Source organism: Chiloscyllium punctatum, chromosome 8 (assembly GCF_047496795.1).
Source record: "Chiloscyllium punctatum isolate Juve2018m chromosome 8, sChiPun1.3, whole genome shotgun sequence".
Classification (NCBI taxonomy): domain Eukaryota; kingdom Metazoa; phylum Chordata; class Chondrichthyes; order Orectolobiformes; family Hemiscylliidae; genus Chiloscyllium; species Chiloscyllium punctatum.
Genome location: NC_092746.1, coordinates 62,296,715 through 62,319,185, shown reverse-complemented (window position 1 = coordinate 62,319,185; position 22,471 = coordinate 62,296,715). Strand labels below are relative to the sequence as shown.

The 22,471-nt window shown below is 40.6% G+C and overlaps 1 protein-coding gene across 1 annotated transcript in view; it reads left to right on the top strand.

The window, feature by feature from the left end:
* Window positions 1–22,471, top strand: part of LOC140480594 (contactin-associated protein-like 2) — a 2,042,618-nt gene that overhangs the window by 1,040,016 nt on the left and 980,131 nt on the right. The window contains exon 10 of the mRNA XM_072575654.1: window positions 7,970–8,141. Coding sequence (XP_072431755.1) covers window positions 7,970–8,141 — 172 coding nt within the window. The remainder of the gene's footprint in view (window positions 1–7,969; window positions 8,142–22,471) is intronic.

Below are 22,471 nucleotides of genomic sequence, written 5' to 3'. Positions count from 1 at the left end.
CTAAGACAGTAAATAAGCGGAGTCAGGATGCTTGTGCTCAAGTCCCATCTGCTCTGGAGGTGTGTAGTGACTTCTCTGAACTAGTTAATTTGGAAATATTTCAATATATTTAATCAGGGCGCATGTGACTTGTCATACTATCAACACCTCTTGGCTCGAAGGTCTAAGTTTAAGTTCTACATACTCATATCATACCTAAAGAGTTTGATTTTGTAAAAAGGCAGTTAACAGTTCCCACTACATCTCCATCACAACCACAGTCCAACTAAATAGTGCTGTATTACTGTACACATTGATTCCTTTCTGAAGCTGGTTGAACTGTATTTCAGTTCTGAGGAGTGCAAGACAAAAAGCTTTGACTTTTTGTTAAGAATCCACCAAGCAATTAAGTAAAAATAATTGAAAAATATTTCCAGTGTGCAATTTGAAATTAATCTGTGGAAAAAAATTAATAAGAATAATGTAGGTCTGACAGCAGGAAAGACACTTGGCACCACTTCTGTTTATGTGTTGGGAACTGCAATGCAAGCAAATTTTAAGTGTCTGCCCTGCACATGGGTCCTGCATGCAATCACATGGTGGTTGATCGCCTGCCTCTCATCAGCTTCTGATGCCAGGTTCACAGTAAGACTTAACAAACATTGTGGAAAAGCTAACAAAAATTTAGAGCGTAATTATGAGATGAGTGCTCAGACACTATGTGAAAACATATCGATATGATATTTTTGTTCACTCGCCTATTATGTACATTGTATATATTTGTTAGAATGCATTACTTCAGTATGAACTGTCACACTTTGGTAGTCATTGCTGAATGAAGGGGACTAACTGACATCTTAATTGTGTAGGCATCATTGTGGTTGTGTGTTAGAGGTCAGTCTTTATTGGACAGTAATGTGGCATGATTTGTATTCTCAAGGCAATGCAACATGCCTAAATAGTCAACAGCTGCAGCCCTTCCAATCAATGAAATGACAAAGGTACTGACTGAGGTCACAGGCAAGCACAAGAAGTGATTTGTTGGTTATGCAATTATGGCCTTGATTATGTGGATTAGAAGCAAAGATACAGCTCATTATGCCATATTGGCTTGAGCATCATAACAAAGACAGTATCCTCAGGGTGGAGCCATCTCTTTTCATCCATGTGAAAATTGTCCCTTTCACCTTGGTGCTCTGGGAAGTAGAGCTGTCGTACAGTGAGGAATTTCTCGATCAAGGTTGGTAGATGTAGGCACAATCAGAAGGAACAAAGTTATTTATTTTATAAGGTTCTGAAGTGGGTAATGTCATGTGACATTGTCTCCACCAATGCAACTGATGTTACACATAACCTGTAGTTCTTACTCTAGCTTCTGGAAGGAGCAAATTTACCTGCATAAGCTTCTAAGGTCCTTGTTATTATATCTGACCGAATTTTGGAACACTTTCTTGTGAACATGCTATAAATCTTGATAAATCTTGATATCAAAGAACGGTATCTCTTCTGCACATATTGTACAGTGTAACTTCTGATCATTAGATGAAGCAGGAAAAAATAACAAGACAAAGGAGCAAAACTCCTCAAACATCCCTTCCTATTTCCACATATAGGTAGTGGTGTCAAATACTGCAGGATACCAAGAGTGATTACCTGGGGAAATGCTGCAATTTTCAGTCCTGGGAATGAAGGACAGGTATATGTATCAGGTTGAGGTTTTGGATATAGGTTTGCTCACTGAGCTGAAAGGTTATTTCCAGACCTTTCATTACCCTACTAGGTAATATCTTCAGTGGGCCTCATGCAAAGCAATGCTGAACATTCCTGCTTTAAATTTATATGCTTGGTTTTCTTTGGGTTGGCGATGTCACTTCCTGTGGTGATGTTATTTCTTTTGGTGAAGTCACCCCCTGTTCCTTTTTTCAGGGGGTGGTAGATGGGGTCTAACTCGATGTGTTTGTTGATAGAGTTCCAATTCTTGCTTCTTGGAATTCTCGTGTGTGTCTTTGTTTGGCTTGTCCTAGGATGGATGTGTTGTCCCAATTGTAGTGGTGTCCTTCCTCATCCATATGTGATGATACTAGTGAGAGAAGGTCATGTCTTTTTGTGGCAAGTTGGTGTTCATGTATCCTGGTGGCTAGTTTTCTGTCTGTTTGTCCAAGGTAGTGTTTGTTACAGTCCTTGCATGGTATTTTTTAAATGATGTTAGTTTTGCTCATTGTCTGTATAGGGTCTTTCAAGTTCATTGGCTGCTGTTTTAGTGGATTGGTGGGTTTGTGGGCTACCAGGATGCCAAGGGGTCTGAGTAGTCTGGCGGTCATTTTTGAGATGTCTTTGATGTAGGGGAGAATGGTAGGGTTTCTGGACATGTTTTGTTTGCTTGTTTGGGTTTGTTGCTGAGAAATCGGTGGACTGTGTTCATTGGGTACCCATTCTTTTTGAATACATGGTATCGGTGATTTTCCTCTGCTCAGCGTAGTTCCTCTGTGCTGCAGTGTGTGTTGGCTCATTGAAATAATGTCCTGATGCAGCTTCATTTGTGAGTGTTGGGGTTATTGCTTCTGTAGTTCAATATTTGGTCCGAATGTGTTGTTTTTCTGTAGACCCTGGTTTGAAGTTTCTCATTGGCTGTTCACTCTACTGTGACATCGAGGAATGGCAGTTTGTTGTTGTTTTCCTCCTCTTTAGTGAATTTTATGCCAATAAGGGTATTATTGATGGTCTTGAAGGTTTCCTCGAGCTTGTTTCATTTAGTGATGACAAAGGTGTCATCCACGTCGCGGACCCAGAGTTTGGGTTGGATGGTTGGCAGAGTTGTTTGTTTGATTCTCTGCATTAAAGCCTCTGCTAAAGAACTCTGATATCAGAGATCCCATGGGTGTTCCGTTGGTTTGTCTGTAGGTTTTGTTGTTGAAGGTAAAGTGGGTGGTAAGGCATAGGTCCACTGGCTTGATGATATTCTCCTTGTTGATGAAGTTAGTGCCATTTGGTGTATGTGTCTTTGGGTCTTCTAATAGTGTAGTCAGTGTTTCCTTGGTCAGGTTAATGTTGATTGAAGTAAATAGAGCTGTTACATTAAAGGAGACCATTATTTCATCCTCTTCTCTCTTAGTGTCTTTGATGGGTGGAGTGGATGGAGTGGTGTGAGCCTTCTACTATGTGTTTTAGTCTTTCGTGTAGCTCCTTGGTCAATCTGTAACTTGGTGTTCCAGGTAGCGAGACTATGGGTCTGAGGGGGGCTCCTAGTTTGTGAATTTTGGGTAATCCATAGAAGTGTGGTGTGTTGGATCCATCTGGTTTCATTTTTTGGAAGTCGGTCTTATTTATTTGTCTAGATTTCTGAAGTTTTATTGAGTGAAGATGTTACACACTGAAGATGTTACCTAATAAGGTAACGAAACATCTGGAAATGAACCTTTCAGCTCAGCGAGCAAACCTACATCCAATATGTATCACTTGTGTTCCAAATAATTGCAGGTGAGGTTGTTTCTGACATCTCTGGCAGGTCTCCCTAGAGCTTTTGACTCTTGGAGAGCTGACAAGAGATCTCTGTTTTCTGCCTCATAAGGTTCTTATCATTCTCATCTGAATGATTAACAACTCCTTTATGTCCTGGATTGATAATTCTTTCCCCCTATGCAATGCCAAATTGTGAAAGATGAAAATCCTGCACACCCTCTGCGGTGTCTATTATAAAGCCCCACCAGTGGTGCTTCGATCTGCTCACAGAACTGCAAGTGAAGCCTAACTAGGGTTTTGTACACTCCAGCATAACTTCTGCAACCTTGTACTCCATTCCTCTAGATATCAAGGCAAATATTCCATTTGCCTTCTTGATTACTTTCTGAGCTTTCTTGTGACATTTTAAACATCTATGTACCTGAAATCACAACTCTATTTGGACATCCATTGTATTTAACTTCATGCCATCTAGAAAGTTCCCAGATCTAACCTTTCTCAGTCGAAAACACATAACCTCATACTTGCTTATAATTCCATTGGCCATTGTTTTGCCCATTCACCCAGCCCATCAGTATCCCTCTGTAATTTCATGTTATCATCTACACCATATGTAACTTTCCATGCCATTATGATAGTTTTTAATAAATTATGTGAATAATTGAGGCCCAAACACAGATTCTTATGGGACACCACTGGTCATGTCCTGCCAGTTTGAGTAACTACTAATTATAGAGCAGGAGAATCGACGTTTCGGGCATAAGCCCTTCTTCAGGAATGGAGGAAGAGAGCTTCTTCAAGGAAGGCATCCTTGCAAGAAGATTCGCGGTAGGTTAAAATCAACTAGGAGATAGTGAGGACTGCAGATGCTGGAGATCAGAGCTGAAAAATGTGTTGCTGGAAAAGCGCAGCAGATCAGGCAGCATCTGAAGAGCAGAAGAATCAACATTTCGGGCATAAGCCCTTCTTCAGGAATGAGAGGCAAACATTTGCTACTGGTTGCATGATATAATGATGCCGTGGGTTTGTGATCCTGACACAAGCAAAACCAATATCGAAATTAGCTATATCAACTCTTGTTGCTAGTTTTGCCCCACCACAGAATTGTGATAGATTGGAAAGGACATGAGAACTATCATCTTATCAATTCTTTGAAGTAATCTCTCTGTATTAAATATGCATAATTCATAATTATACATTTGCAGGGAAAAAGCAAACTTTTTGGACAATCCTATTTGGCTTTTTTGAGTCTTTTTTAAAAAAGGTAACCTGTTCAAACATGTTATGACACACCTCTGCAGCCGAAAAGACCTGAATCAAGACCTCCTAACCCAGAGGTGGTCACTACCACTTCACCACAAAAATTTGCGATTGATTTTAAATCTTGTACAAATTTTCAACCAACTGTAAAATTACTTTGAAAAGTAAGTTAAACAAACAAAACTCCAACTGTGGTTTATAGTTGCAACAAATAATTGAAGAAGCTGAAAAATGTGTTGCTGGAAAAGTGTAGCAGGTCAGGCAGCATCCAAGGAGCAGGAGAATCAACGTTTTGGGCATAAGCCTTCTTCAGGGCATAAGCCCTTCATCGATTCCTGAAGAAGGGCTTATGCCCGAAACATCGGTTATCCTGCTCCTTGGATGCTGCACTTTTCCAGCAACATATTTTTCAGCTCTGATCTCCAGCATCTGCAGTCCTCACTTTCTCCTACCTACTCATTATCCCTACTTTCTGTCACCTGCCAGGCAACCAATGTCAATAATTTCCCCACAATCCATGGGTTTCCACTTTAGTTAACAGTTTCTAATGTGGACTTTATCAAATGCCTTTTGAAAGTCCACATACACAACATCCATAGACATTCCCTCGTCCACTACCTTCATCATCTCTTCAAAAAAATTAAATGAGATTTGTCACGCATGACCTATCTGTCATGAATCTATGCTGGCTGTCACTGATTAACTAAAACTTATCAAGGCATTTAGTTATCCTCTCCATAATTACAGAGTCCACCAATTTCCCCACCAAAGAAATGAGACTGTAATTTCTTGATTTTCCTCTTTCGCCCTTCTTAAAAAGTGGAGTGACATGTGCAATTTTCCAAACTAGAGGCACAACTCCTGTATCTATGGAACTCTAAGAAATTAGAGTGTCTACAATATCCTCATCTATCTCCTTAACACTCTTGGATGGAAACCATAAAGTCTCAGGCATTTGTCGCTCATGGTTTCATTCATTTCCTCATGATCAATGTTTTACTTACGCTAATTTTACTCAATCCCTGTCTTTGATCCACTATTAATTTTCTCAGGTCTTCTGACAAGCCATCCTCCTTTTCTGCTGTAAATACTGAGAAAAAATAATTATTCAGCATGTTGGCCATTCACCAGAGACATCGATAATATCTCCACTTTCAGTCTTTGGTGGGCTAATTTTGCTCCTTTTGCATAACTATAATATTTCTTCTTATTGATATCCCTGACAAGATTCCTTTCATAACCTTTTTATTAGCTCTTTTAAGCTGCTTTCTGGCCCTTTGCTGCTCTTTATATCATCCCCATTACAGGATCTGTGCTGTTTTTTGACTTCCTGTAAGGCAGTCTTTTAGTTTGCTATTGTCCCTGATGTCTTTAATAGTCTCTGACTGTTTTTGCTTTGAATTGGGGTTTTCTCTCTCAAGAGTTTAAATTTTTTTTTGTCTTGTGTTAAATGTTTCCTTAAACATTGCCCACTGCTCTTCGGTTGTTTTACCTATTAGCAGTTTTTCTCAGTTTACTGTGGACAGTCTCAGCCTCATATCATTAAAGTTGACCTTAATTAAATCTACAATTCTAGTCAAAACTGAAAGAACTGCGGAAGCTATATATTGGAAACAAACAAATTGTTGGAAAAGCTGAGCAGTCTGGCAGCATCTGTGAAGAGAAATCAGAGTTAATGTTTCAGATCTAGTGACCCTTCCTCAGTTAACCCATCTATAATTACAGACTCTATCAATTTCCCCAACACAGATGTTAGGCTAACTGTTGTGTAATTCCCTGGTTTTCCTCTTTCATCCTGCTGAACAAGTGAATGGACTCATGCAATTTTCAAATCCAGAGGGACAGCTCCTGTATCTATGGAACTCTGAAAGGTTATGGTTCGGGTGTCTACATTGTCTTCCTCTATTTCCTTTAACACCCTTGTTTGTTTCTAAAATTCTAGACACTGATCTATGTTTTCTCTCATTTCATTTGACATCCTAACATCGCTGTTTCCCCTAATTATGCTGGAACAATTGACATCACGCTTGACCCAGAACTGGTGACATACCTTTCATCTTTTGCATTCAACTCTTTCACCCTCATCCATGATATTATTGCTGTTATTTGAAGCCTCCCTCCAAAGTCCTTTATCTGCTTTCACTTTCACTCAACCCTTCCTAGAAACCATTGACCTGCACCTCCTGTAATTGGAGCTTTCTTGCTTTAAATTCAAGATTCCTGCTATTCTGTTGACTTGTGTGTATGATATATCTGTCTTTCTTGAATGCACATGATGAGAAAACTGCAATGATAGACCTCTTCCTTTACATAGCCAACCTCCTTTTGAACACTAGTGCATCCAAACATGCCTATTGCCTCACTGTGCTGCTAGTTGAGGACCTGAACACAGCTCTGCACTTTTTGCCAGCTCAACCATCACATCACTTGGCAGCCTGAGCTGCACATTCTTCAAACTTTCCTCTCATCCTTTCTGGTGCATGTCTGTCCATCTTCCCCTGGTCCTGTCACCTGTCACAAAAATGTCACCTTGGATCAAAAGATTGAACTTTCATCTACTGCACATCATCTTTAAGTAATTGGGAAAAAGGCGGTATGAGTTTCCATATGGCATTTCTAAGTCAGGGACTAAGATAATATAATGTCTATTGTACAAATTTTTCAAAATTATATTTGCAGCACTTGCATCAATGTAACACCTTCCATTTCCAAATCTGAAAGCACATTAACTAATAAATTGCATTTGAATGTACAGTGACAATCATTTATATAAATATTTTTCACTGTATTAGACATAGCCATGGTACAGCAAATTATCTTTGCCTTCTGTTGTATTGTCTTCTAATGACATAGCCAAAATTGTGAGATGTAGTTTCTGTGGTCAATTAAGGCCACAACAGGTAACTATTTAACTCAAATGTTAAATCCATTTTAAAATCAATGGATATTGTAATGAAACCTAACTAATTAAGTCCCTTATCATTGTCATGACTCTTCAGCTAATTACATTGAGGTATGGTTGGCATATACAGACCAAATTACTTCTTCATTAAAGGATTGTATATTCTGTTCAATGTAAGAGTATCAGTGATATAAACGTGAATCTTGCATTAGCAATTAATCCTTTTGTTTTGTCACAAGTGACATAGCACGTTAGCATTGGAATCTTAAGAACTGAAGAAGAATTGTAATGATATAAATGTTCTGGAATTGTTAGTTTGTGAACAAAGTTTGTGTACCAAGAAAAATTGTATACCGTTTGTTATTTCAGGTTACCCAGTTCTACCGAACAACACAAAACCGAGTCTCTCTCGACGTTCCTTTCAAGGCTGCATGCAACTTCTTCATGTGGATGATCAACTGGTTGACTTACATGCCGTTGAGCAAGGAAAACTGGGGCAGTTCACCAATGTTAACATTGACATGTGTGCTATCATAGACAGGTAATTAAACAACAAGAAACTTTATTTTTCAGCATAAATCGTGTCAACGATGTAGTCCAGACAAATGTTATACCAACACGGTGAGCATATATTGTTTTTGAATACAGGCAAATGTTACGCCAGTACGGTGAGCATATTTGTTTTGAATGCAGATTGGACACACTATAAAAAGAATAGAATGACTATAAGATTAATCAAGAGGGAAAAATGAAGTATAAGAGAACGTTATCAAGAAATATAAAAGGCAAAGTAAGCATTTCCATGGACATTTGAAAAGGAAAAGATGAAACAAAGTGACAACAGGTCCTATAGAAAGTGAGTAAGGGGAATCAACAATGGAAAATAAAGAGTTGGCAAATTAATCGAACAATTATGTTATATTGGTCTATACAATAAGAGGGTGCAGATAACCTCCCAGTAAGTGCTGTAAATCAGTAAATGGAAAAGAGAAAGGAACCTCAGAAAATTACAGTCATCGGGGAGCTGGTCCTAAGTAAATTGTTGAATCTGCAAGCTGAAAATTACTGTGGTTCTGATGGATTTTATTTTGAGGTCTTGAAAGAATACTGAGATAGTTGAAATATTGATTTTAATTTTGCAAAGTTCCCTACATTTGAGGAAGATTCCATTAGATTAGAAAATAGCAAATGAAAAACAGAAGAATTGCCGCATCTGGAAACCAGAAACAAAAATAAAAATTGCTGGAAACAAACAAGTCTGGAAGTATTTATGGAGAGAGATCAGAGTTAAAGTTTCAGAGCCCCTTCTTTGGACCTGATGGTAGCTCAGAAAAGTTAGTGTTTATGCTGAAGACAGAATGAAGGAGAGGTTCAGGAGTAAACAATATATGGAGATAGAGCGCGAAGAGAGACCAGAACAGTTGGACAGACAAAGGAGCAGATGGTAGTCAACTTAGGAGAATGAATAGCTGCCAATGGGAATGTCGGTGGCTAGCAATGGGTGTGTGTAATAGTAGACCATGTGATAACAAGGCTTGGTGTATAGAGGCTGGGATAAGAACGTGGGAGAGGGGGCCTCAAGCCATAAAATTGTTGAACTTGATATTGAGTCCAGAAAGTTGTAGACTTCCCAAGCAGAAAATGAGGTGCTGTTCTTCCAGTTTGTACTGAGCTATTCAAGAGCACTGCAGTAGGCCTGAGATGGAGATGTTGGAACTGAACAAGGGTGTGTTGAAGTGACAGGAAACTGGAAGTCTTTTTTGCAGACACAGTTGTAGGTGTTTTGCAGTGCTTTCATCCAGCCTACACTTCATTTCCCCAATATAGATGAGAACATATTGTGAGCAGCGAATGCAGTAGACTAGATTGTGAAGTGCAGGTGAAGCGCTGCTCCACCTGCAAGGTGTGTCTGGGCCCTTGGGTAGTGAAGGTAGAGGAGGTAAATGGGCAGGTGTTACATCTTCTCCCCCTGCAGGGGAAGGTGCAGTGAGAATGTGGGTGGGTGTTGAAAGTGAAGGAGGAGTGGACTAGGATGTCCCAAAGGGAAAGGTCCTTGTGGAAGGCTGACATGGGAGGGAAGAGGAATATTTGTCTGATGGTGGTAACCCACTGGAGGTGGTGAAAATGGCAGTTAATGATCCTTTGGAGGAGAATGCCAGTGGGATGGTCGGTGAGGACAAGGGGGATCCTAACTCTGTTTTGGGAGGGAAGAGAGGGGCTGAGGGCTGAAGTGCTGGAGACGGATTGAACCCAGCTGAGGACCCTGTCAGCTATGGTGCTGAGGAGTCCTTGGGTTGAGGAAGAAGGTGGACATTTTGGATGCCCCTTGTTGAAGCATTAGGACAGATGCAGCGGAGAATGGAATAGTGTCTTTGCAGAAATCAGGGTGTGAGGATGTATCGTCAAGGTAACTGTGGAAGTTGGTTGGTTTGTAGTGAATATTGGTGGGCCCAGCCTATCCCCAGGAATGGAAACAGAGACGTAGAGGAAGCGAAGAGAGGAGTCAGAGATTGACCAGGTGAAGGTGAGAGCGGGATGGAAATTGGAAGCGAAATTGATTAACTTTTCCAATTCTGGACAAGAAAGGGAAACAGCACTGATGATATCATCAGTTTAGAGATTTGTTGGAGGGGGGCTGCCGGAGTAGCACTGGTACAAGGAATGTTCCATATACCCTACAAAGAAACAGGCATTACTGGGGCTCAAGCCTATATCCATGGCCACCCCTTTGACTTGAAGAAAGTGAGAAGAGTTTTTAAAAATTTACAGTGCGGATGAGCTCTGCCAAGCGGAGGAGGGTGATGCTGGATGGGATTGTTCAGGCCTTTCTTCCAGCAAGAGGTGGAAAGCCCTGAGACCATCCTGATGGGGGATGGACATGTAAAGGGATTGCATGCCCATGATAAAGAGGAGGCAGCTGGAGCCTGCAAACTGGTATTCTGAAACTGACATGAAGGAATTAGGATTCAAATGAGAACAAAATGGACAAGGGCAGAAAAAAATCGAGTTGAGGTAGGAAGAGATGGGTTGTATGGGGCATCAGGAAGCAGAAACAATGAGTCTGTCTGGGAGGTCCTGGGTGTGAATTTTGGGAAGAAGGTAGAAATGAGTTGTGTGGGATTGGGGGACTATGAGCCTGGAGGCATCAGGTGGGAAGGGGAGATTACCACAGCGTTGGGGAGATCAATAACAAATGAAACTTTGTTATTCAAGAAGCAAAAATTCAGAAAACAGGGAACTACATACCAGTGAGCAAAACGTCTGTCACTCAAGAGATGTTAGACACTATTATTAAAGATCTTATAGTAAGGCATTTAGAATAGTTGAAGATAATCGGCAGAATCAAAAAAATTGTGTGAAAGAAAGATCATGTTTTATCAATTTATTGGAATTCTTTGAGGGAGTAACATGTGCTGTGCATAAAAGGGAACTGGTGAATGCATTGTACTAGGATTTCCAGAAGGTATTTGATAAAATGCCATGTCAAAAGTTATTGCAGGAAATAAAAGTCTCATAATATGGGGGTAGCAAATTGACTATTAACAGGAAATAAAAGGTAGGCATAAAAGGATCATCTTTAGATTGGCAAGACGTAACAAGTGGTATGCCCAAGGATCAATGCTAAGACATCAACTCCAAGTTTACAATTTGAAAGAAGGGACCAAATGTCATGGATGTTGCTTGCCAATGACAAACAGAAAAGTAGAAAATTAAGTTATAAGGAAGTCATAAGAAAGCTACAAAAGGATAAAGAAAAGATAAGTGAATGGGTGAAGACCTAGCAAATAGATTGTCACTTGAAATGTGAAATTGTCCATTTTGGCAAGAAAATTAAAAAGAGCCATATTATCTAAATGGTGAGAGATTGTGGAGCTCTGAGATGCAAAGGGATTTGGGCATCTTAGTGTATGAATTGAAAATGGTTAGTACAAAGGTAGAACAAGTAATTCGGAAAGAATGTCATTGTTTATCAGAACAGAGTTAGAACATATTTTCTTTCCCTGTTTATGCTCTCTGACATGCTGGTTGTTTTGGACATGTGTTTTTTTTAAAATGTCTTTATATGATTCAGTGTAAATTTTGTCCAAGGCGTTTGATTTGCTTTCCTTTATTGGTCAGAGCATTGAGGTCAGGAGTTGGGAGGTCATGTTGCAGCTGTACAGGACATTGGTTAGGCCACTATTGAATATTGTGTGCAATTCTGGTCTCCTTCCTATTGGAAGGATATTGTGAAACTTGAAAGGGTTCAGAAAAGATTTACAAAGATGTTTCCAGGATTGGAGGATGTGAGATGAAGGGAGAGGCTGAACAGGCTGGGGCTGTTTTTCCTGGAGTGTTGGAGGCTGAGGGGTGACCTTATAGGGGCTTATAAAATCATGAGGGGCATGGATAGGATAAATAGACAAGGTCTTTTTCCTGGGGTGGGGGAGTCCAGAACTAGAGGGTATAGGTTTAGGGTGAGAGGGGAAAGGTTTAAGAGACCTAAGGGGCAACCTTTTCATGCAGAGGGTGGTGCATGTATAGAATGAGCTGCGAGAGGAAGTGGTGGAGGCTGGTACAATTACAACATTTGAAAGGCATCTGGATGGTTTTATGAATAGGAAGGGTTTGGAGAGATATGGGCCAAGTGCTTGCAAATGTGACGGGATTAATTTAGGATATCTGGTTGGCATGGACAAGTTGGACTAAAAGGGTTATTTCCATGCTGTACATTTCTATGACTCTATGACTTTATGTTCCTGTTAAGTGTCCTGGATGTTTTAATTATGATGAAGTTGCTCTAGAAATGCATATTTTATTATTGATGCTTTGCAAACAATTATCCCTTCAAATAAAAAGGGGCACACAGCCTCATATTATTGTGAAATAATCAATATCTTTAAATAAAAGTTATATAAATGTGTGTTCCTTAACATTACGGGCTAAAATAAATCTCTGTAACTGTTGGAATAACATAGCAATGGAAACTGATATTTGTGAAGCGTCCTTATAATGCCTCAAGGTGTTTTATAGCACCAATGAGATATTGGGTCAGATGTCTAAGATATATAAGTTTTGAAGAGTATTATGGACCAGGCCAGACCCCCTCAAAACATTTCAAGAAGGAAGCCCAGACTCAAACTTTTCTAGTTGTTTTAAGTCGGTGTGGAGTGGATATCCCAGGAATGATGCAGCTGGTCAAAACTCCTCAGTTTTAAAGAAAAAACAGAATTTATTGACACAGTACGGAATGAAACACAAACAAAAGAGAACAAAGTGCAGAATAACTTAAACTATCCGAAAACCCAACAGACTATCCAAGCTTAATGATGTTGTTCTAGTTGCCTGCAACAGTTCCCATAAACACCCCCTTGGAGAAAAGGTAATATCATACTTAGGTTCTGCCAGGAGGGAGAGAGTGATGGCAGAGATTTAGCATGAAACCTCCCCCTTCATTGCAGAAGTGTTTTTTAAAAAAAAAATATCTTCTTCAAATCGATAAACCCAGATATCTGGGAACCCATAACTTTGTGACCCCTCTTAAAAAAAACAAGGACAACATAACCTTGGTAAAGCAGCAACATCATCACAAGAGTGACTTAGAGGAAAGTGTAGAAGAGAGACAGAGTGGTGTTGGGAGAATATTCCAGAGCTTAGGGCTCAGACAGCTCAAGAAAAAAAGATAGGTGACTGTGGTTGACAGTTAAGACAGAGGATTCTAGATTTGGATGATCTAATATTTGTGAATGTTAGTGTGTGAGAGACCAGCAAAGATTGCATTAGAATAGTCAAATCTGGAATTCAGAGAAGAGCTTTTCCAATAGTCAAAACCAAATATAGGCAGAATTGTGTCTTCTGTTCAAATATTGAAGTTTGTTTCAATACAGGCAAAACAAAATATTTCTGCTCTTAAATACTTAATAATTTGTGAGTGGAAAACATAAATGTTTGATCCAAAACTAGTCAGCAGGCAATCCTATAATGTCTGAATTATTCATTGGTAGCTCAATACAATTTCCCTAGGTTTTCATCTCTGCTTGTACACTGCTGCCATGCTATCACATAGAAAAATGTGTGCTAACAATGATATCATACAACTAATAAATAAAACACTGAACTTTTTGTAACAAGACTGATTAGAGTCCAACATGAAATCCCCCAAATGGTTATACTGGTAGAATAATTAAAAACAGTTCAAGGAATTTACATCCACTTTTCTAAAGCTGTCAAAGTAAGTACGAACAAAATATTAGCAGACCATGTTTATGATTGTCAAGAAATATAGTAATGCAGAACTTGCAGGAAGTGCACCCATCTCCAGCTCCTCCAAGACCGTGTTAGGGAACTGGAGCTGGAGTTGGATGAACTTCGGATCATTCGGGAGGCAGAGGGAGTCATAGATCGGAGCTATAGGGAAGTAGTAACTCCAAAGATGGCAGATAGATGGGTGACAGTGAGGGGGACTGGGAGGAAGCAGCCAGTGCAGGGACCCCCTGCGGCCGTTCCCCTCAAGAACAAGTATACCGTTTTGGATACTTGTGGGGGGGACGACTTACCAGGGGTAAGTGACGGGGCTCAGGCCTCTGGCACGGAGCCTGTCCCCGCTACTCAGAAGGGAAGGGTGCAGAAGAGCAGAGCAATAAGAATTGGGGACTCGATAGTTCGGGGCACAGATAGGCCGTTTTGTGGGAACGAGAGAGACTCACGTTTGGTATGTTGCCTCCCAGGTGCAAGGGTACATGATGTCTCTGATCGTGTTTTCCGGGTCCTTAAGGGGGAGGGGGAGCAGCCTGAAGTCGTGGTCCATATTGGCACCAATGACATAGGTAGGAGGAGTGCTGAGGATGTTAGACAGGCTTTTAGGGAGCTAGGTTGGAAGCTCAGAGTTAGAACGAACAGAGTTGTTGTCTCTGGTTTGTTACCCGTGCCACGTGATAGAGTCGAGGAACAGGGAGAGAGAACAGTTAAATGCGTGGCTACAGGGATGGTGCAGGAGGGAGGGATTCCGGTATTTGGATAACTGGGGTTCTTTATGGGGAAGGTGGGACCTCTATAAACAGGATGGTCTGCACCTGAACCTGAGGGGCACCAGTATCCTTGGGGGGAGGTTTGCTAGTGCTCTTGGGGGAGGTTTAAACTAACTCTGCAGGGGCATGGGAACCCAGACTGTAGCTTTAGGGTGCAGGACCTGGCGTGTAGGGAGGTTAGGAATATGGCATCAATCTTAAAGGAGGGTGCCTGTAAACAGAAGAGTGGCTTGAAGTGTGTATACTTTAATGCCAGAAGTATACGAAATAAGGTAGGTGAACTTGCAGCGTGGGTTAGTACCTGGGACTTCAATGTTGTGGCTATTACGGAGACATGGCTAGATCAGGGACAGGATTGGCTGTTGCAAGCTCCAGGCTTTAAATGTTTTAGTAGGGTCAGAGGTGGGGGTAAAAGAGGGGGGGGTGTGGCTTTGCTTGTCAAAGATAGTATTACAGCGGTGGAAAGGACGATGGACGAAGATTTGCCATCTGAGGTAGTTTGGGTTGAGGTTTGGAATAGGAGAGGTGAGGTCACCCTGTTTAGGAGTCTTTTACAGGCCTCCTAATAGTCCTAGAATCGTTGAAGAAAGGATTGCGAAGATGATTCAGGATAAGAGTGACAGTAATAGGGTGGTTGTTATGGGGGACTTTAACTTTCCTGATATTGATTGGGAAAGCTATAGCTCAAGTTCGTTAGATGGGTCAGTGTTTGTCCAATGTGTGCAGGAGAGTTTCCTGACCCAATATGTAGATAAGCCAACAAGAGGCCATACTGGATTTGGTTCTGGGTAACGAACCAGGCCAGGTATTAGAACTAGAGGTAGGTGAGCACTTTGGGGACAGTGACCACAATTCGGTGATTTTTACTCTAGTGATGGAGAGGGATAAGTGTGTACTACAGGGCAAGAGTTATAGCTGGGGGCAGGGAAATTATGATGCGGTGAGGCATGACTTAGGATGTGTGGATTGGAAAAGTAGATTCCAAGGCAAGAGCGTAATTGATATGTGGAACTTGTTCAAGGAGCAACTATTGAGTGTCCTTGATAAGTACGTACCTATCAGGCAGGGAGGAAAGGGTCGTGTGAGGGAGCCGTGGTTTAATAAGGAATTGGAATCCCTTGTTAAATGGAAGAGGGCGGCCTTTGTAAAGATGAGGCGTGAAGGTTCAATAGGGGCGATTGAGAGTTATAAGGTAGCCCGGAAGGACCTGAAGAGAGAGCTAAGAGCAGCAAGGAGGGGACATGTAAAGTCCTTAGTTGGTAGGATTAGGGAAAACCCTAAGGCTTTCTATAGGTATGTTAGGAATAAAAGAATGACTAGGGTAGGAAGAGGTCCAATCAAGGATAGTAATGGGAAGTTGCGTGTGGAGGCTGAAGAGATTGGGGAGGCACTGAATAAATACTTTTCGTCAGTATTCACTCAGGAACAGGACATTGTTGTCGATATGAATACTGAGGCACGAATAAGTAGAATGGATGGCTTTGAGATATGTAGAGAAGAGGTGTTGGAAATTCTGGCAAGGGTGAAAATAGATAAGTCCCCTGGGCCTGATGGCATTTATCCTAGGATTCTCTGGGAAGCAAGGGAGGAGATTGCAGAGCCATTGGCCTTGATTTTTGTGTCCTCTTTGTCTACAGGAGTAGTGCCAGAGGACTGGAGGCTAGCAAATGTGGTTCCCTTGTTCAAGAAGGGGAGTAGGGATAATCCTAGTAACTATAGGCCAGTGAGTCTCACTTCTGTTGTGGGCAAAGTCTTAGAGAGAATTGTAAGGGATAGGATTTATGCACATCTGGATAAGAATAATGTGATCAAGGATAGTCAGCATGGTTTTGTGAAGGGCAGGTCGTGCCTCACAAACCTTATTGAATTCTTTGAGAAGGTGTCTAAGGAGGTAGATGAAGGGAAAGTGGTGGATGTGGTATATATGGATTTTAGTAAGGCGTTTGATAAGGTCCCCCATGGTAGGCTACTGCAGAAAATACAGAGATATGGCATTGAGGGTGAGTTGGAGGTTTGGATTAGGAATTGGCTGGCTGGAAGAAGACAGAGGGTAGGAGTTGATGGCAAAGGTTCATCTTGGAGTGCCGTCACTAGCGGTGTTCCGCAAGGATCTGTTTTGGGACCATTGCTGTTTGTCATTTTTATAAATGACCTGGAGGAAGGGTTAGAAGGTTGGGTGAGCAAGTTTGCGGATGATACGAAAGTCGGAGGAGTTGTAGACAGTGAGGAAGGATGTGGCAGGTTACAGCGGGATATAGAGAAGCTGCAGAGCTGGGCAGAAAGGTGGCAAATGGAGTTCAATGTAGCTAAGTGTGAGGTGATTCACTTTGGTAAGAGTAACAAAAAGATGGGGTACTGGGCTAATGGTCGGATATTTGGTAGTGTGGAAGAGCAGAGGGATCTTGGTGTCCATGTACACAGATCTCTGAAAGTTGCCACCCAGGTAAATAGAGCAGTAAAGAAGGCATATGGCGTACTGGCTTTTATTGGTAGAGGAATTGAGTTCCGGAGTCCTGAGGTCATGCTGCAGTTGTATAAGACTCTGGTGCGGCTGCGTCTGGAATATTGTGTGCAGTTTTGGTCGCCATACTATAGGAAGGATGTGGAGGCACTGGAACGGGTGCAGAGGAAGTTTACCAGGATGTTGCCTGGTATGGTAGGAAGATCCTATGAGGAAAGGCTGAGGCACTTGGGGTTGTTTTCATTGGAGAAAAGAAGGTTTAGGGGTGACTTGATAGAGGTGTACAAGATGATTAGGGGGTTAGATAGGGTTGACAGTGAGAACCTTTTTCCACGTATGGAGTCAGCTATTACAAGGGGGCATAGCTTTAAATTAAGGGGGGGTAGATATAGGACTGATGTTAGGGGTAGGTTCTTCACTCAGCGAGTCGTAAGTTCATGGAATGCCCTGCCAGTAGCAGTGGTGGACTCTCCCTCTTTATGGGTATTTAAGCGGGCATTGGATAGGTATATGGAGGATAGTGGGCTCGTGTAGGTTAGGTGGGCTTTGATCGGCGCAACATCGAGGGCCGAAGGGCCTGTACTGCGCTGTATTCTTCTAAAAAAAGAACAGAAACTAAAGAAACTCTGAATCCAAACATCTATTATTTTGGTCCTTGCTGTTCAGTCACTTTTGACATTTAATATATGCATTTAAACATATTTGGTGGTGAATGTTTTCTCTAAATGCTGATTATTCTGCACTGATGATTCTCTTCTTGGCACAGAAATGTAATGATGCACTGATTTCGGCTGGTTAATGTAAAATTTGTACATCTCAAACTCAGTTATTTATTTTATCAGACAGCAGCAGACCTATTAACATCCATGCTCCCATACTTTAATTAGCCTTTAACTAAGATTCCCTCATGTACAGGGCTCTTGTATATCATTAAATGTCTCAAAGCAGCCAAAACAGTCAAAAAGTAAAAGACATTTTAACATACAAACATTTGAATAAGGAGTATTCAGTTCATTGAACCTGCTTGATCATTCATGACTACTTGATCACATCCTCAAATTTACATTCCCATGTAACCCCAAAAACCTTTCAAGCATTGTTTCTTTAATAGGTTTGAGCAACGTAGGTGTTGCTGGCTAGATCAACATTTACTGTTCATTTGCAGTTGCCCGAGAGATAGTGATAGCAAGCTGACATCTTGAATCCCTGCAAGTTATAAAGAGGCTGGACTCGGGCAGGGAAACGGGAAATGAAAGTCAATTCGGACAATGTGAGTTTGGAAGCTCAAAGCAGGATGGAAGCATACAGTAAATAGCAGAACCCTTATAGGCATTAAATATACCTGTCTTCCTGAATGCATACAGATCCACAGTTCTCTGAAAGTGGCAATGTAAGTGGATAAGGTGATCAAGAAGACATATGGCATGTTTGTCTTCATTGGTCGGATCATAGAGCATAAAAAATCGGCAATTCATGTTGCAGGTGTACAGAGATTTAGTGAATCCACATTTGGAATATTACATTCTGTTTGCCACGCTAGCAAAAGCTTATGGCTACTTTGGAAAGGGAACATACAAGATTTACCAGCATGTTATCTGGCTTGGAAGGAGGCTGGAAAAACTCAATTTGTTTTCACTTGAATGACAGAGGCTGAGGGACAACTTGATAAAAGTTTACAAAATTATGAGAGGCATAGATATAATGGATAATTAGAGTCTTTTCCCCAGGGTAGGTTTAGGATAAAAAGGGAAAAATTTAATCAAGAATATGAAAGGTAAATTTTTTTACACAAAATGTGGTAAGTGTCTGGAATGCACTTGCAGAGGAGGTGGTAAAACAAATGCTGTATAGTTACATTGAAGAGGCATCTTTACAGGTACATGAACAAGCAGGGAATAGAAAAATATGGACCACATAGAAGCAAAAGGTTTTTGCATCTGTCTTGGTGCAGTCTTGATGAGGTGAAAGGCCTTTTCCTACTCCTGTGCTATACTATTCTTTGTTCTTTGCACTTGAGGTGTCAGAGTGTCATGGTGCTGTCAAGAAGGGAGTTCTAGGATTTTTACCCAGTGACAGGGAAGGAATGATCCCAAGTCAGGATGGTTTGCGACTTGGGGGGAAACCTACATGTGGTGGTGTTCTTATTCATTTGCTGCTTTTCTCCTTCTAGACGATAGGGATTATGAATTTGGAAAGTGCTTTCCCAGGTGCCTTGCATCCCAAATATCTATTCGCCGCTACCATGGAAACATTCAATAATTCTGCTGCTGTGGCATTTTCAGGAAAACTGTTCTGAAGACAAATGGTCATTCATGAGAAACTATTCAGCTTCATCTTTGTTTTAAATGAGTTAATTTGTGAATCCTAGCCTTAGATTGTCTCACACAATAAAACATCCTTTCCACAGCTACCCTATCAAGACTCCTCAGCATCTTGCATTTTTCAATCAAGTTACCTCTTACCTTGTCTGTATATCTATGAATATACATTTATATACAATTTATATAAATGATTTGGAGGAAAATGGAGGTGGCTAACGAGTAAATTTGCCTATCTGCCCTGTCTCTGCCCCTCAGAGCTACATGCACCTCAATCAGATCTCCCCTCAGCCTCCTGTGCTCTGAGAAAAATAACCCCAGTCAACGAGTTTCTTTTTGTAACTGAATCGCTGCAGGCCAGGCAACATCCTAGTGAATCTCTTCTGCATTGCTCTACTTCAATCATATCATTTCCATGTGTGAACCAGCTGCCCATTATCTTCAGCAAGTGAAAGTTGTATTTCCCATTCCAAATAGCCCAACAAGTGCATCAACTATCTCAATAGCCACTTCTTTTAAAACCCTAGGATGAAGTGCATCAAAACACAGGGAATTGTCAGCCCACAGCTCCAACAATTTCGTCAGTACCATTTTGCTGAGTTCCTCTATCTATTCTGGTTCCTGATATAAATCTGCTACTGAGATGTTCATGAATACACTATAAAGTGAAGTCTAATGCAAAATACCTGTCTAATTCATCTACTTTGTTGCAACTTATGTGATGATATTTTGGCTTGATGGGGTGTATTTTATCCCTTCTTTTAATGAAGATAAATAGAGACAGAGGTGACGAGTGGTATGCTCAAACCTATTGAACAATTTGCAAGGCCTTGGGATTTTGTTTAAGTTGGAACAATAAAAACAGTCTAAATGGGTAGGCTCAAGCTCCCACAGAACCTGGACTTTTAGTTTTAGCTTTCTGCAGTTGCTGGGATCTTGAAGCTGGATGGGGAAATTCTTTCTCCTCTATCTGTTGCAGCTTAAAGCTGGGGTTTTCTTCCTGCTGCTAGAACTGTATGTGAGACAATCTGTTTTACTGATTTTGCCTTTGTCAATGGTGTGTTTATTGTATGTTACTACATTGGAATAGTTAATTGATTCTAGTTTATATATACTGTTAAGTATTTTGATAAAGCTACATTAAACCAATTCTTTTATTTTTATTTTGTCTGTATTTTAACTGTAGTGTAAAAATAAAGTGTATTTTGCTTAAAGTTCGACCAATCGAATTGCACTCTGAACTCAACGCCTTACACCTTAAAAATAAGACCAAGCTGGGGTCTAGGTTTTCTTCTTAATAAATTTTGAGGGGTTTGGTCTGGTCCCAAACAAATTGAGGCCTCTTAATCTCTTATTCCAGGTTGGGTTTAGGATTATTGGACTGAAAGGCAGTGCGTGATGAGTGTTAGAGTTTTTTTTATTTCAGGTGTTGCATTCACTTGGTTTCAACAAGGTGTATCTTGTTTAGTAATTGCTCTTTCAGTCACTGAGAGATTCCTGGGGATGGAAAAAGTCATTTTGGGAGTTTCTTGCAAGTGAGCAAAGCAAAGCTTTTGAAATTGACAGACAAGCTGGAGTTGGGGTTGCCTTTGTGTGAAAAAGGGAGGTAATTGCAGCAATAGCTGGAACTGCCATCAGGATAATTGGAAATAAATAAAATTCACTTGCAAATTAAACAACTTGAACATAAAAATGAAATGAAACAGTTTGAATTACAATTGAAAGCAGAAGAAAAGCAGAAAGAGAGACTAGTTCCAGCAGAAGAAAAAGAAAAGGAAAGAATAGTCCTGGCAGAAGAAAGGGAGAAAGAGAGACTTTTTGAGCTTCGGAGATTGGAACTGAAAACTTAAAGTCAACTTAAGATCATGAAGGTAGAGACAAAAAGTAAGATATAGTCATGAGGACAGTGATGGAGAGCAATCCCGTCATATCAAAAGCCTGTTGAGGATCTGTTTAAATATGTCCAAGTGTTGCCAAGGTTCAGTGAGAAGAATGTGGAATCCTTTTTCATTTTGTTTGACAAAATGGTGAAACAAATGAAATGGCCAGTGACCATGTAGGTTTTGCTGATTCAAACAAAGTTAGTAGGTAGAGCTCATGAGGTATTTGCATCACTATCAGAAGATGTACATGGGGAGTATGATGGGGTGAAGAAAGCCATCTTAAATGCATATGAGCTGTTCTAGAAGCCTACAGACAACATTTTAGGAATCTAAGGACAGAACCTGGTCAAATGGACATAGAGTTTGAAAGGATCAAACAAAGTAATTTTGATAGGTGGGCATGGACGTTGAAAATAGATCAAACATATGACACTCTTAGAGAGTCACTTATTTTGGAGAAGTTTAAAAATCCATTTCCTGAATTACTAAGAACTTATGGAAGTACAGAAACATTAAGACTGCAAGATTCGCAGCAGAAATGGCAACTGATTATGAGTTGTTTCATAAACCAAAGTTTGGCTTCCAACATCAATTTCAATCTGTGAGGATAGAAACTGGGGAAAAGAGAAATTCTCAGGTGGTAAGGAAAAGGAGATCACATTGAAAATAGTAAAGATAGTTTACCACACGGTAAAAAGGAAACCAATGAGGGGGAAAGAGAAGTCAAAAAGGTCAGGTGTTTTTACTGAAATGAAGTAGGCCTCATGAAGCTGCAGTGTTAGTGGTTCAGAAAAAGGACTGGGAAGAAGAATATAGGAAAACCAGGTGGGCCTGGGAGTTTTAAAGGAAAGCACAATGGAAGTTAAAAAGCTGCAAAAGAATGTATAATCTGGCCAGGGTTGGTTGCAAAGTAAGTGTGAGATCTCTTTAAAGAATTTACTTGCATGGGTAAGGTTTACTCATGTGCCAAGAGGAGTAGGTAAAGAAATTAAGATTTTAAGTAATATGAGAGCAAGTCAATTTTTGCTGAGAGATGAGGAGATATCTATTTCAGAATGAGCAGTGCCAGAAAAAGTGGTAATGTGGAATTCATGGTGAGAAGAGCAGTGAGGTTGGAGAGTCCAGAGAGCAGAGCTGGTAGGAGTAATGGAGAAATTCTGTGTTCCAGAAGTACAGCTTATGTTTGGTAATGCCATAACTAG